The sequence below is a fragment of the Lissotriton vulgaris genome, chromosome 10 (genome assembly GCF_964263255.1).
Source record: "Lissotriton vulgaris chromosome 10, aLisVul1.2, whole genome shotgun sequence".
Classification (NCBI taxonomy): domain Eukaryota; kingdom Metazoa; phylum Chordata; class Amphibia; order Caudata; family Salamandridae; genus Lissotriton; species Lissotriton vulgaris.
The window spans coordinates 72,873,265-72,885,563 of NC_141698.1; the positions used below are offsets into that span (position 1 = coordinate 72,873,265).

The following is a 12,299-nucleotide window of genomic DNA, read 5'->3' on the forward strand; positions in this document are numbered from 1 at the left end:
ATCCGCACAGAGGGTGGAGTGGGCCCAACTCCACAAACTTTGCCTCCCCCTATTTATTAGGGTAATTCTGGGCACCATCCTGGAAAATGCCTTCAAATAAAAGGTAATGGATATCAGGCAGAGAGTGGATCACTTTCTGATTATTGACCATGGGATGTCCTTTTGGTACCAGATAACACCCGTTGCCAATGTGGCTATAGTTTCACAGGTACATTGGTGGATTCAGATGTCACAGCTGAACTCGTGTGCTAGGTGCTCAGCTATCACAGAGTGCCTCTCTGCAGTGTGTCCTCAGCCGTCAGCAGAGTGGGTCAGTGAGAGGGTGAATCAAGAATGAACTCTAGCTTTCACCTAATTTTCAGACATATGATATTCAGTGAGTGTTTTTTCATGTCTGTTTAGATCCAAGAAACCATGCATATTGATCAAAATCGGACACACTTTACACCTTTTCAGCACCTATGTTTTGGAATAATACAGGACATTGATGTGTGATATAACAATGATCATAACAGAAAATGATATAGCCATAAACAATTGCCTTTGCAGTTTACTGTACCTGTGTTAGGAGATTTTTTAGATTCTTGGCTTAGAAATTCCTTGATATAAAATCTGTAGACATCCACTTTTGAGTCAGTTGTTAGAGAAATGTACTGCATGTCAAATCCTTTCAGTCTGCAAAAGATATATGAACAGCTTTCATATTTTACCATTTTCTACCAGTTGACATTTGATTGCAATTAGTTACCATTGCTGCGGTATAAGCTGAAAGCAGATTCAACTTTGTATAACATGTCAATCTACAGAATTCTTTCTAAGGATTTGATTCCAGCAAATCTAATCTCAGTTGTTTCTTGTAGAAAGCAAATCCAAATACTTACATTTCATGGTAGGAGTCGCAAGCAATATTTTTTGGTAGTTGATGAAGATGGGTTGCATTGAAGCTTCCCAACAATTCAAACAGATACGTTTGAAAGAACTGTTTCCAATCATTCGGGGTGAAAGACGAGAAGTTGGAGCTCACATTTTCCAAAATAACTGTTATTAAGATCTGTTTTATTGTGTTGATTTGGGAAACACTGAGATTTTCCTGAAAAAATGAAAAGTACAAGTTATATTTTTAATAAACAAACAAACTCCGAATTATTTCTTTAAACTAACAAACACAATAATGCTATTTCCAAGAAGAGGTTGTTCAGGTAGACATTTTCAAGGAGGAGTGCAGTTTGGTCACATAAATATGGTGATAATTAAACAACACTATTGGAATTGCTTAGTAGAAAGATATTGCTCTATAAATAATGGCAAGGTGTTTAAACACCGAAGGAAGTCAGGAGAGTAGATAAAACACAAAGGTTTAATTCCTTAATCAGTTCTGCTTTGCTGCTGGAACATCGTGTATGCCCTCCATCCCCTTATTTAGAGGAGTATTTCATAAATATTTTACGGAGGAATACCAAGGCCTAAATAATTTGTTTTGTATTACCTGTTTGTTTTTCTACATTTTATCTGAATATTTCAAAATCGATATTAAACATGTCTCTACATGTTCTATGATACTGTATTTTGTAATGTTGCTCTCCATCTTCTTTATTTTATCATTGTATGATCTGCAATTATAACACTAAACGTCCAATAAAATCAACTTTTCTCAAACAGTTTTATGTGTTAAGGGTATTTAGTATCTTTACCATGAACTTCTTCTGCTTGCCTCTGGTGTCTACATATTAGTTGTTGTAAGCTACGTGCAGGAGGATTAATGTTCAAACTAAGAGAGCAATTTGAAATGACCTCTGTGGAACACCTTCAATCTATGATTCTCTCACTTCATATACACTGCTCCACTCTTAGTTATGTTTGCAGCTGCGGACGGCAGTAGGAGTTCCTGCAGGGTGGTGACGAGGGGAGGGGCAGGGTGGGGGATAGTAATGTATGGATTACGGAGTTTAACAGGTAAGTAAACATATAAATAAATAAAACGAATTTCAATGCGCGCACTGCATCGCATTTGGTGATGCAGTGCACGCAACAAAATTCTTTTTATTTATTTACATGTTTACTTACCTGTTAAACTCTGTAATTAATACATTACTAAACCCCACCCTTCCTCTCCCCCTCCCCACGTCACCGCCCTGCTGGAACTCCTACTGCCGACCGCGGCTGTATGTTTGTTCTATGAAGATTACAATGGTAGAACGGCAGAACCCCTTTCTATTGGTGGTTGCTTTCGACCTGTTCACCACACAGTCATCTTCATCATATTATGGCTTTGTGACATTGTTTCAATTACAAAAGGTTTCATCCCCCATTGTCATTCATTATTTGGGTTCATTTGTCAACTACAAACTTTTAGTGTTTTTACTAGCCCACTATTTTATGTTGTCCCTTAAGTTGATGTCATTGCATAGGTTTCCATACCTTTTCAGAAGCAGACAGGATATTTTCCAAATACACTGGGACTTCATCTGCTGTCACAAGGCTAAGTATTTGCTTTAGCAGTGTAGAGTTGTTGATGACGTCTGGTTTTGTCAAGAGCACAGCTGTTTCATTTGGTGATAGATTTTCAGTGAGCAGCTCCTGAATATGACAGAAACAAGCATACAATGTTGAAACTGCCAGGACTCTAGCATGTAGCAAGCTTTAAAGCAAATAACTGTACATAAAATTCATACATTAACATATATACATAGTTTCTGGAGTCAGTATGACACCAGACTGATTGCAGATTTAAAACAAATTCCATTGAGTGTATTTAAAATAGAAACTTCAAGTGCATCTACTTTGTGTTATAGAAAGTGCTCCCGTCTAAATGTCTTGCCATTCTTTTATAAAAGCGTGTAAGTTAACTTGAGGAGCACTATTATTCTTATTCGAAGAAACATATAGTGCTGGTATCAATGCTAGGAAAATCCTGCTAATTTAAGCTACTGATCCTGCCCTGAATAAAGATGGTGACATACAAGAAAGTAAATGAAAAGAATGATGTAGTGAGAAAAGACTTCAGACAACCCATCTGCTACTGGTGAAATTGTGCTGCAAAGAAATATGTTTTTCAGTGGCACCACTTACTATGCTTAGATTGGGGTACAGGGCTATAAGTTTCGAGACTGAAGCATAGGAGAAGAAGGCCCCCAAATTCTTCACTAGCCATTCCTTTGTTCCGTTTGTATTTGATGCGCATGCAGAGCCTAATCAAAAGAAAGGTTTCATTAAGCACTGAATAACAGGGTTTAAGGCATTGTGATGAATTTGCAATGAAAGCAGAATATTTAACAGCTGCTCTATAAGTCAGTTGCACTTATATATATCTCAAATGTGCCTAAAGAAAGAAGTCTCAAAATCAAAGTTGGTCAAAAATGCACCTATGTCAATAACAGATTTTGCCAGCCACTGAACTGTCCGTTTTGGACTTTGTGATTAAGGGACCATTTGAATACTTTTTTTGATGCAAATCCAACATAATGTTCACATCATATTTTTTACAAAGGGGACAGCATCTAAATCTAACCTTTTATATGAGGAAGTGTACTATTTACCTGTATGGCCCACACTAGCAGTGTGACAGCTAGTAGCACTGGTATTTTACCATATTCCATTGTAGATTAATAAAATTATATTTTTGTGAGAACAGCATTAATCAATACATTTTAGAGAATTTGTTATGTGGAAAGTGAGTTATTAACTTCTGTCTAGCTTCAGACTACTTTTTCTTGTAACCTTCTCATCTTTTTAAATGGGTGTATTTTCGCTTCTTTCATTTCCTTGGGTAGATATAGTATAGTTTCTGATATCAGTAATTTACACATGCAGAGAATCATGAAAGTGACTTTAACAATTTTCTTGAAGTGCACCATAAGGTGATAATACATTTTTTTATTCACTAAAAGAATATTCGATAGGAACATAATAGAGAATTTCTTTCGAAAATTGGTTTTGCAATGCAGATTCCTATAGTAATTTTTCAATTGTAAGGGTGCGCTCAAGGTCCCACCTAGAATACAGCTGTATTGGAGCATCCCAGAAGTACTGAGGTCTGTAATTCCGGGTGTGAGATTAAAGATGTTGTACATTCCGCCCAGCAGCGATAAAGTCGCAAGCTTCATATTGCAATAAAAAGAATTGTACCTGATTTGTTGAACTGTTGAGAAAGGTATGTTTCACTGAATTCGTAAATGGCACGTTTGTTATTGACATCGAGTTCAAGGACTACATCGCTCAGCTGTTTTATTCTGTAGTCATTAATAAGGGAAAAAAGGAAATATTAAGACTAAATAGAAAACCAATCCATTCACTATTAATTGCAGATATTTGAAGTAGGCATTGAAGACTTTTACTTACATTATTTGGTAGGCTTCACATGGTATATTAAGTGGTAATCGTGATAGATCGGATTCATCGATGACCCTCAGAAATAGTTCAATGACAATCTGGAAAAGTCTGACCCATTCATTCATATTTTTCAAGCTCCAGTTCATGTTGAGTGCAGATAAAGTGTTGTTCAAAAACTCTTTTTGAGTTGAAAGTGTGAAGAAAGCTGACGCATTACACAAAGTCACATTTGTAGATGAGTTTGAGCTCTATGAAAGGCAAAAAATATATATCAGTGATAAATGCTTGTGATGTGAAGTAGAAGTATGTTTAGAAGATAATGATTTATAGCTGAAAACACAAACCATTTTAGGAAGGGTATTATTAATTTCTTTTTCGGTTGCTGAGGAGGGTTGATTACTTCAACACTCTGATCACAAACTTTAAAAAAGATAGTAATTTTGGATGAGACGCACAATGTCACTTAGAAATTAGGCTACTTTTAAAATATTGATACACCCTGTGTGAATAATACAATACTTACGAGACAAATAGTCATCTTTAAAGTGCTAAGATACTGCAAAAATACTTCATTGTTGTCAAAGTGCAAGATTTGACCCAGAATTATTGTTTTTAATGTTTCATTTTTAAATTCATCCACATATATGGTGATTCCAGCCAGCTCTTCTGCTGTAAGATTACTGGGTATAAACACCTAGAGAAAATAAAGAGCAGTGAATTTCACGTTTGAATCTTGAATGAATTCAATATTGAAAGAGTGTTATTATTGATTTATCCTTCAGTGGATATCATTGAAACACATAATTTCATACTCAAAAAGGCAAATTCATGTATTTCTTCTAATGTTTGAAGGTGTATTTAAAATGGCCTACCTTGTTAAAATTACTGTTGAACTGTGCAAGATCTTCAATGTTAGATTGCTGAATGAACTGCATTAGGTTTTCCTCTACCCATAATTTAATGCCTGATGTTTCACACGCGATGCCTGTGCCTGAAATAGAGTTGCGTTAAAGATTAACTCTAGTCTTGTGAAAACTTTTGCATTTTGAAACACCCTAAGTGCGTCTCTTCTTTTGAATGATAATAGCATAAAGTTTGCATCTGCTTTAGTTCTTTTGCACAAGTCATCTTTAGCTCTTGCGAAAATGAAAACAATAAATCTGGCACCTTATAAATAGGAACATGTTTGCTGCTTATGATGAAGGATATTCTGTGTTTGATTTGGTCTGTGGTAGATTTGTACATAATATTAACATTACTTTTACACTATGACACTTTCCTATTATCAAGTTGTCAGCACATTACAGAAATTGCTTCTGTTGCGGTTAAGTGGTCAATTTTACACATCAGTGCATCTCATGCATGTATGCATCAGGTTCTACTCAACCCTATCCTTAAGTATATGTGTAGACAATCCTTGATTGCTCAATCATATTTGGCTGCTGTTTTGTCCCCCATCATTGTTTTTCTTGTGCATGTGTAAATATGACTAATTTCTAGTTCCTAAAACAATGCATAATTTGTCACTGACGGTTTTCAGCAGCTTTTCCACGTAACTCTGGTGACGTTTTCAAGACCCAAGGACCAGCCCCAAAGTTCTTACTTGCATAGCCTGTCTTTATTCACCTCTAGTTCTGGATCCCAACCACTAAAACTGGCCCTTCAAGGATGGGCAATACACCAGTTTATGCACTTCCCAAGCCTTCTCCTTCCCAATAACTCAATACGGGATGTGAATACTGACTAGAGAATGCAAGCGGCGATCATAGAAACCTGCATTCCAAACAAAATCTACTCATGGCCAAGGCTTTGGTAGTGCTGTCTGTTGAAGCCTGCTGCAGCTGGCACATTAGTCCTACATCTAAATGCATGAAACAGCAAATCATAGCCAAGAACTATTAGTCCTACTGTTAAGCAATAGGTCCTCCATCAGGATTCTATTCTTTGATGTGGAGGAAGCCTTTGTCTCAGCCTGTGGTATGAAAATGTCTTGGACAATTGTCGTAATGCAGCTGACACTGCAGACTTTTTATCTAAGATCAACCAAGAGTATCGGGGCTCATTTAGAAATCAGCAGAGTGTTGGCAAGAGCCAAAAACTAGCAAATTACGTGTGCTCCCCTAATTGCGATCCCGCCTGATTGAGCAGTGGGAGATTGCTTTCTTTTTAAATATGGAGCCTCATTTTGATTTCCTATCTAAGAGACTTTGCTGTAGGCTGACCACCACAGGTTCACCCACTTAACAGTCCTGGAACCTCCACTCCACTTAGAATCAGACTTTAAGCATGTTTGTTCTTATGGCGTCATAAAAAGCATGGTCGCTCGAAAGAGGAAATAAAATGATAGCCACATTTAGGGAGAAACCTTCCAGTGCACCAGAGACATTCCTTTCTTGTTTTGCCAAACACAGGTTAAGGGGTTGTATCTGGAAAAACAAAACAATGCCAATTGGAGCCTTCCTAACATATGGGGGTAGCACTGTTGCCCAGAAATTCTCCACCACAGTGATGGGGAACCCTAAGCATGTTATGGTAGCATTCATTTGCCAGACTGCAGTGTAGCATCCTCTGCCAGCAGCATGGCAGATGGCCCACTGTCCTCTCATCTGCTAACTTTGCTGATAAAATCTCTAGATGAAAAGACAACCATTCTCCAAAATGAGAGGGAGGTAAAATGGATACATACAGGGGGAAATTGCTCAAATGCTTACTTCCCGAGACAGTGTAAAACTAATGCCATCAAGGAAAGCCGTGGCAAGAGTTTGACAGGTACACTTCTTTGTGCAGAAATTATGCCCAGCAAGAGTTTAAGGCCTGAACCTGCCGGTCTCCTAGAATCTTATTTATACTCTTTGTAAGGGTATAGGGGTCAAGGTTCTACTCCATTTTAAACATCTGTCATGTAAGCTAATTTATCTCCCTTCAAAACCTCAATATTCTGGCTTTGGCTCAAGTGTTAACAGGTATCCCATACAACAAACACATGTGCTCTATATAACAGAGGCACACATAAGAAATAGGAGGTACTGCATTTAATTTTGGGAAGCCAACATTCCCAGTTAAGAACACTGCCAGTTGGCCTCAGTGTCACCTGCTAGTATTGTCGGAACCCTTTCTGCAGTTGTAGTAGGCCTATCGCCTCTCATATGTTGATGAGTGCTTTGAATGGAACAGCATGAAGGCAGTGATTGTGTACGTCCTTGCTCCTTTTATCCAGTTTGAGATGAACTACCCTGAATCGTTCTTGCTACCTGTGGTTATTAGTAGGCCAGGGCAGATTTTGCAGAGTCGCAGTATTCGGAGCTCCACGTAGTGCTAAAAAAACTCTGCCATGCTATGCAGAGCTCAGTGAGCGGCGGTGTCCAATACATCACGCATTTTGTGCAAATTTTTTGTGCCGAAAGTGTCACTTCCCTGTAAAATCAGCGTGAACGAAATCACGTGGAGCACTAGAGAGCGCTTCTTCCACTCAAGTAGATTTCCTACTCGAGCGGCAGCTTCTTCAACGAGAGATGCAGATTTCTCAGTGCGAGTGGTTGCGACCCACCACAACCACCTTTATTCAGAAATCTCGCTGGGAGGTGGTATAGCGTCCAAATTCTCTAGCTTGCTTTCACCAACTTAACTTCTCTCAGCATCTCTTCACATAGTTTTTCGCAGATCCGCACAGAGGGTGGAGTGGGCACAACTCCACAAACTTTGCCTCCCCCTATTTATTAGGATAATTCAGGGCACCATCCTGGAAAATGCCTTCAAAAAAAGGTAATGGATATCAGGCAGAGAGTGGATCACTTTCTGTTTATTGACCATGGGATGTCCTTTTGGTACCAGATAACACCCGTTGCCAATGTGGCTATAGTTTCACAAGTACATTGGTGGATTCAGATGTCACAGCTGAACTCGTATGATAGGTGCTCAGCTATCACAGAGTGCCTCTCTGCAGTGTGTCCTCAGCCGTCAGCAGAGTGGGTCAGTGAGAGGGTGAATCAAGAATGAACTCTAGCTTTCACCTAATGTTCAGACATATGATATTCAGTGAGTGTTTTTTCATGTCTGTTTAGATCCAAGAAACCATGCATATTGATCAAAATCGGATACACTTTACACCTTTTCAGCACCTATGTTTTGGGATAATACAGGACATTGATGTGTGATGTAACAATGATCATAACAGAAAATGATATAGCCATAAACAATTGCCTTTGCAGTTTACTGTACCTGTGTTAGGAGATTTTTTAGATTCTTGGCTTAGAAATTCCTTGATATAAAATCTGTAGACATCCACTTTTGAGTCAGTTGTTAGAGAAATGTACTGCATGTCAAATCCTTTCAGTCTGCAAAAGATATATGAACAGCTTTCATATTTTACCATTTTCTACCAGTTGACATTTAATTGCAATTAGTTACCATTGCTGCGGTATAAGCTGAAAGCAGATTCAACTTTGTATAACATGTCAATCTACAGAATTCTTTCTAAGGATTTGATTCCAGCAAATTTAATCTCAGTTGTTTCTTGTAGAAAGCAAATCCAAATACTTACATTTCATGGTAGGAGTCGCAAGTAATATTTTTTGGTAGTTGATGAAGATGGGTTGCATTGAAGCTTCCCAACAATTCAAACAGATACGTTTGAAAGAACTGTTTCCAATCATTCGGGGTGAAAGACGAGAAGTTGGAGCTCACATTTTCCAAAATAACTGTTATTAAGATCTGTTTTATTGTGTTGATTTGGGAAACACTGAGATTTTCCTGAAAAAAATGAAAAGTACAAGTTATATTTTTAATAAACAAACAAACACAATAATGCTATTTCCAAGAAGAGGTTGTTCAGGTAGACATTTTCAAGGAGGAGTGCAGTTTGGTCACATAAATATGGTGATAATTAAACAACACTATTGCAATTGCTTAGTAGAAAGATATTGCTCTATAAATAATGGCAAGGTGTTTAAACACCGAAGGAAGTCAGGAGAGTAGATAAAACACAAAGGTTTAATTCCTTAATCAGTTCTGCTTTGCTGCTGGAACATCATGTATGCCATCATCCCCTTATTTAGAGGAGTATTTCATAAATATTTTACGGAGGAATACCAAGGCCTAAATAATTTGTTTTGTATTACCTGTTTGTTTTTCTACATTTTTTCTGAATATTTCAAAATCGATATTAAACATGTCTCTACATGTTCTATCATACTGTATTTTGTAATGTTGCTCTCCATCTTCTTTATTTTTTCATTGTATGATCTGCAATTATAACACTAAACGTCCAATAAAATCAACTTTTCTCAAACAGTTTTATGTGTTAAGGATATTTAGTATCTTTACCATGAACTTCTTCTGCTTGCCTCTGGTGTCTACATATTAGTTGTTGTAAGCTACGTGCAGGAGGATTAATGTTCAAACTAAGAGAGCAATTTGAAATGACCTCTGTGGAACACCTTCAATCTATGATTCTCTCACTTCATATACACTGCTCCACTCTTGGTTATGTTTGCAGCTGCGGACGGCAGTAAGAGTTCCTGCAGGGTGGTGACGAGGGGAGGGGCAGGGTGGGGGATAGTAATGTATGGATTACGGAGTTTAACAGGTAAGTAAACATATAAATAAATAAAACGAATTTCAATGCGTGCACTGCATCACATTTGGTGATGCAGTGCACGCAACAAAATTCTTTTTATTTATTTACATGTTTACTTACCTGTTAAACTCTGTAATTAATACATTACTAAACCCCACCCTTCCTCTCCCCCTCCCCACGTCACCCCCCTGCTGGAACTCCTACTGCCGACTGCAGCTGTATGTTTGTTCTATGAAGATTACAATGGTAGAACGGCAGAACCCCTTTCTATTGGTGGTTGCTTTCGACCTGTTCACCACACAGTCATCTTCATCATATTATGGCTTTGTGACATTGTTTCAATTACAAAAGGTTTCATCCCCCATTGTCATTCATTATTTGGGTTCATTTGTCAACTACAAACTTTTAGTGTTTTTACTAGCCCACTATTATATGTTGTCCCTTAAGTTGATATCATTGCATAGGTTTCCATACCTTTTCAGAAGCAGACAGGATATTTTCCAAATACACTGGGACTTCATCTGCTGTCACAAGGCTAAGTATCTGCTTTAGCAGTGTAGAGTTGTTGATGACGTCTGGTTTCGTCAAGAGCACAGCTGTTTCATTTGGTGATAGATTTTCAGTGAGCAGCTCCTGAATATGACAGAAACAAGCATACAATGTTGAAACTGCCAGGACTCTAGCATGTAGCAAGCTTTAAAGCAAATAGCTGTACATAAAATTCATACATTAACATATATACATAGTTTCTGGAGTCAGTATGACACCAGACTGATTGCAGATTTAAAACAAATTCCATTGAGTGTATTTAAAATAGAAACTTCAAGTGCATCTACTTTGTGTTATAGAAAGTGCTCCCGTCTAAACGTCTTGCCATTCTTTTATAAAAGCGAGTAAGTTAACTTGAGGAGCACTATTATTCTTATTTGAAGAAACATATAGTGCTGGTATCAATGCTAGGAAAATCCTGCTAATTTAAGCTACTGATCCTGCCCTGAATAAAGATGGTGACATACAAGAAAGTAAATGAAAAGAATGATGTAGTGAGAAAAGACTTCAGACAACCCATCTGCTACTGGTGAAATTGTGCTGCAAAGAAATATGTTTTTCAGTGGCACCACTTACTATGCTTAGATTGGGGTACAGGGCTATAAGTTTCGAGACTGAAGCATAGGAGAAGAAGGCCCCCAAATTCTTCACTAGCCATTCCTTTGTTCCGTTTGTATTTGATGCGCATGCAGAGCCTAAACAAAAGAAAGGTTTCATTAAGCACTGAATAACAGGTTTTAAGGCATTGTGATGAATTTGCAATGAAAGCAGAATATTTAACAGCTGCTCTATAAGTCAGTTGCACTTATATATATCTCAAATGTGCCTAAAGAAAGAAGTCTCAAAACCAAAGTTGGTCAAAAATGCACCTATGTCAATAACAGATTTTGCCAGCCACTGAACTGTCCGTTTTGGACTTTGTGATTAAGGGGACCATTTGAATACTTTTTTTGATGCAAATCCAACATAATGTTCACATCATATTTTTTACAAAGGGGACAGCATCTAAATCTAACCTTTTATATGAGGAAGTGTACTATTTACCTGTATGGCCCACACTAGCAGTGTGACAGCGAGTAGCACTGGTATTTTACCATATTTTATTGTAGATTAATAAAATTATATTTTTGTGAGAACAGCATTAATCAATACATTTTAGAGAATTTCTTATGTGGAAAGTGAGTTATTAACTTCTGTCTAGCTTCAGACTACTTTTTCTTGTAACATTCTCATCTTTTTAAATGGGTGTATTTTCGCTTCTTTCATTTCCTTGGGTAGTTATATTTGAGTTTCTGATATCAGTAATTTACACATGCAGAGAATCATGAAAGTGACTTTAACAATTTTCTTGAAGTGCACCATTAGGTGATAATACATTTTTTTATTCACTTAAAGAATATTCGATAGGAACATAATAGAGAATTTCTTTCGAAAATTGGTTTTGCAATGCAGATTCCTATAGTAATTTTTCAATTGTAAGGGTGCGCTAAAGGTCCCACCTAGAATACAGCTGTATTGGAGCATCCCAGAAGTACTGAGGTCTGTAATTCGGGGTGTGAGATTAAAGATGGTGTACATTCCGCCCAGCAGCGATAAAGTCACAAGCTTCATATTGCAATAAAAAGAATTGTACCTGATTTGTTGAACTGTTGAGAAAGGTATGTTTCACTGAATTCGTAAATGGCACGTTTGTTATTGACATCGAGTTCAAGGACTACATCGCTCAGCTGTTTTATTCTGTAGTCATTAATAAGGGAAAAAAGGAAATATTAAGACTAAATAGAAAACCAATCCATTCACTATTAATTGCAGATATTTGAAGTAGGCATTGAAGACTTTTACTTAC

The 12,299-nt window shown here is 37.4% G+C and overlaps 1 protein-coding gene across 1 annotated transcript in view; it reads right to left on the reverse strand.

Annotated features, from left to right (window-relative positions):
• LOC147684691 (uncharacterized) overlaps positions 1 to 12,299 on the reverse strand; it is a 378,108-nt gene that overhangs the window by 345,461 nt on the left and 20,348 nt on the right. The window contains exons 21-33 of the mRNA XM_086939726.1: positions 12,087 to 12,190; positions 11,030 to 11,148; positions 10,379 to 10,537; positions 8,870 to 9,078; positions 8,548 to 8,663; positions 5,202 to 5,320; positions 4,853 to 5,023; positions 4,339 to 4,577; positions 4,126 to 4,229; positions 3,070 to 3,188; positions 2,419 to 2,577; positions 882 to 1,090; positions 560 to 675 (exon numbers count right to left, since the gene is read on the reverse strand). Coding sequence (XP_086795852.1) covers positions 560 to 675; positions 882 to 1,090; positions 2,419 to 2,577; positions 3,070 to 3,188; positions 4,126 to 4,229; positions 4,339 to 4,577; positions 4,853 to 5,023; positions 5,202 to 5,320; positions 8,548 to 8,663; positions 8,870 to 9,078; positions 10,379 to 10,537; positions 11,030 to 11,148; positions 12,087 to 12,190 — 1,943 coding nt within the window. The remainder of the gene's footprint in view (positions 1 to 559; positions 676 to 881; positions 1,091 to 2,418; positions 2,578 to 3,069; positions 3,189 to 4,125; positions 4,230 to 4,338; positions 4,578 to 4,852; positions 5,024 to 5,201; positions 5,321 to 8,547; positions 8,664 to 8,869; positions 9,079 to 10,378; positions 10,538 to 11,029; positions 11,149 to 12,086; positions 12,191 to 12,299) is intronic.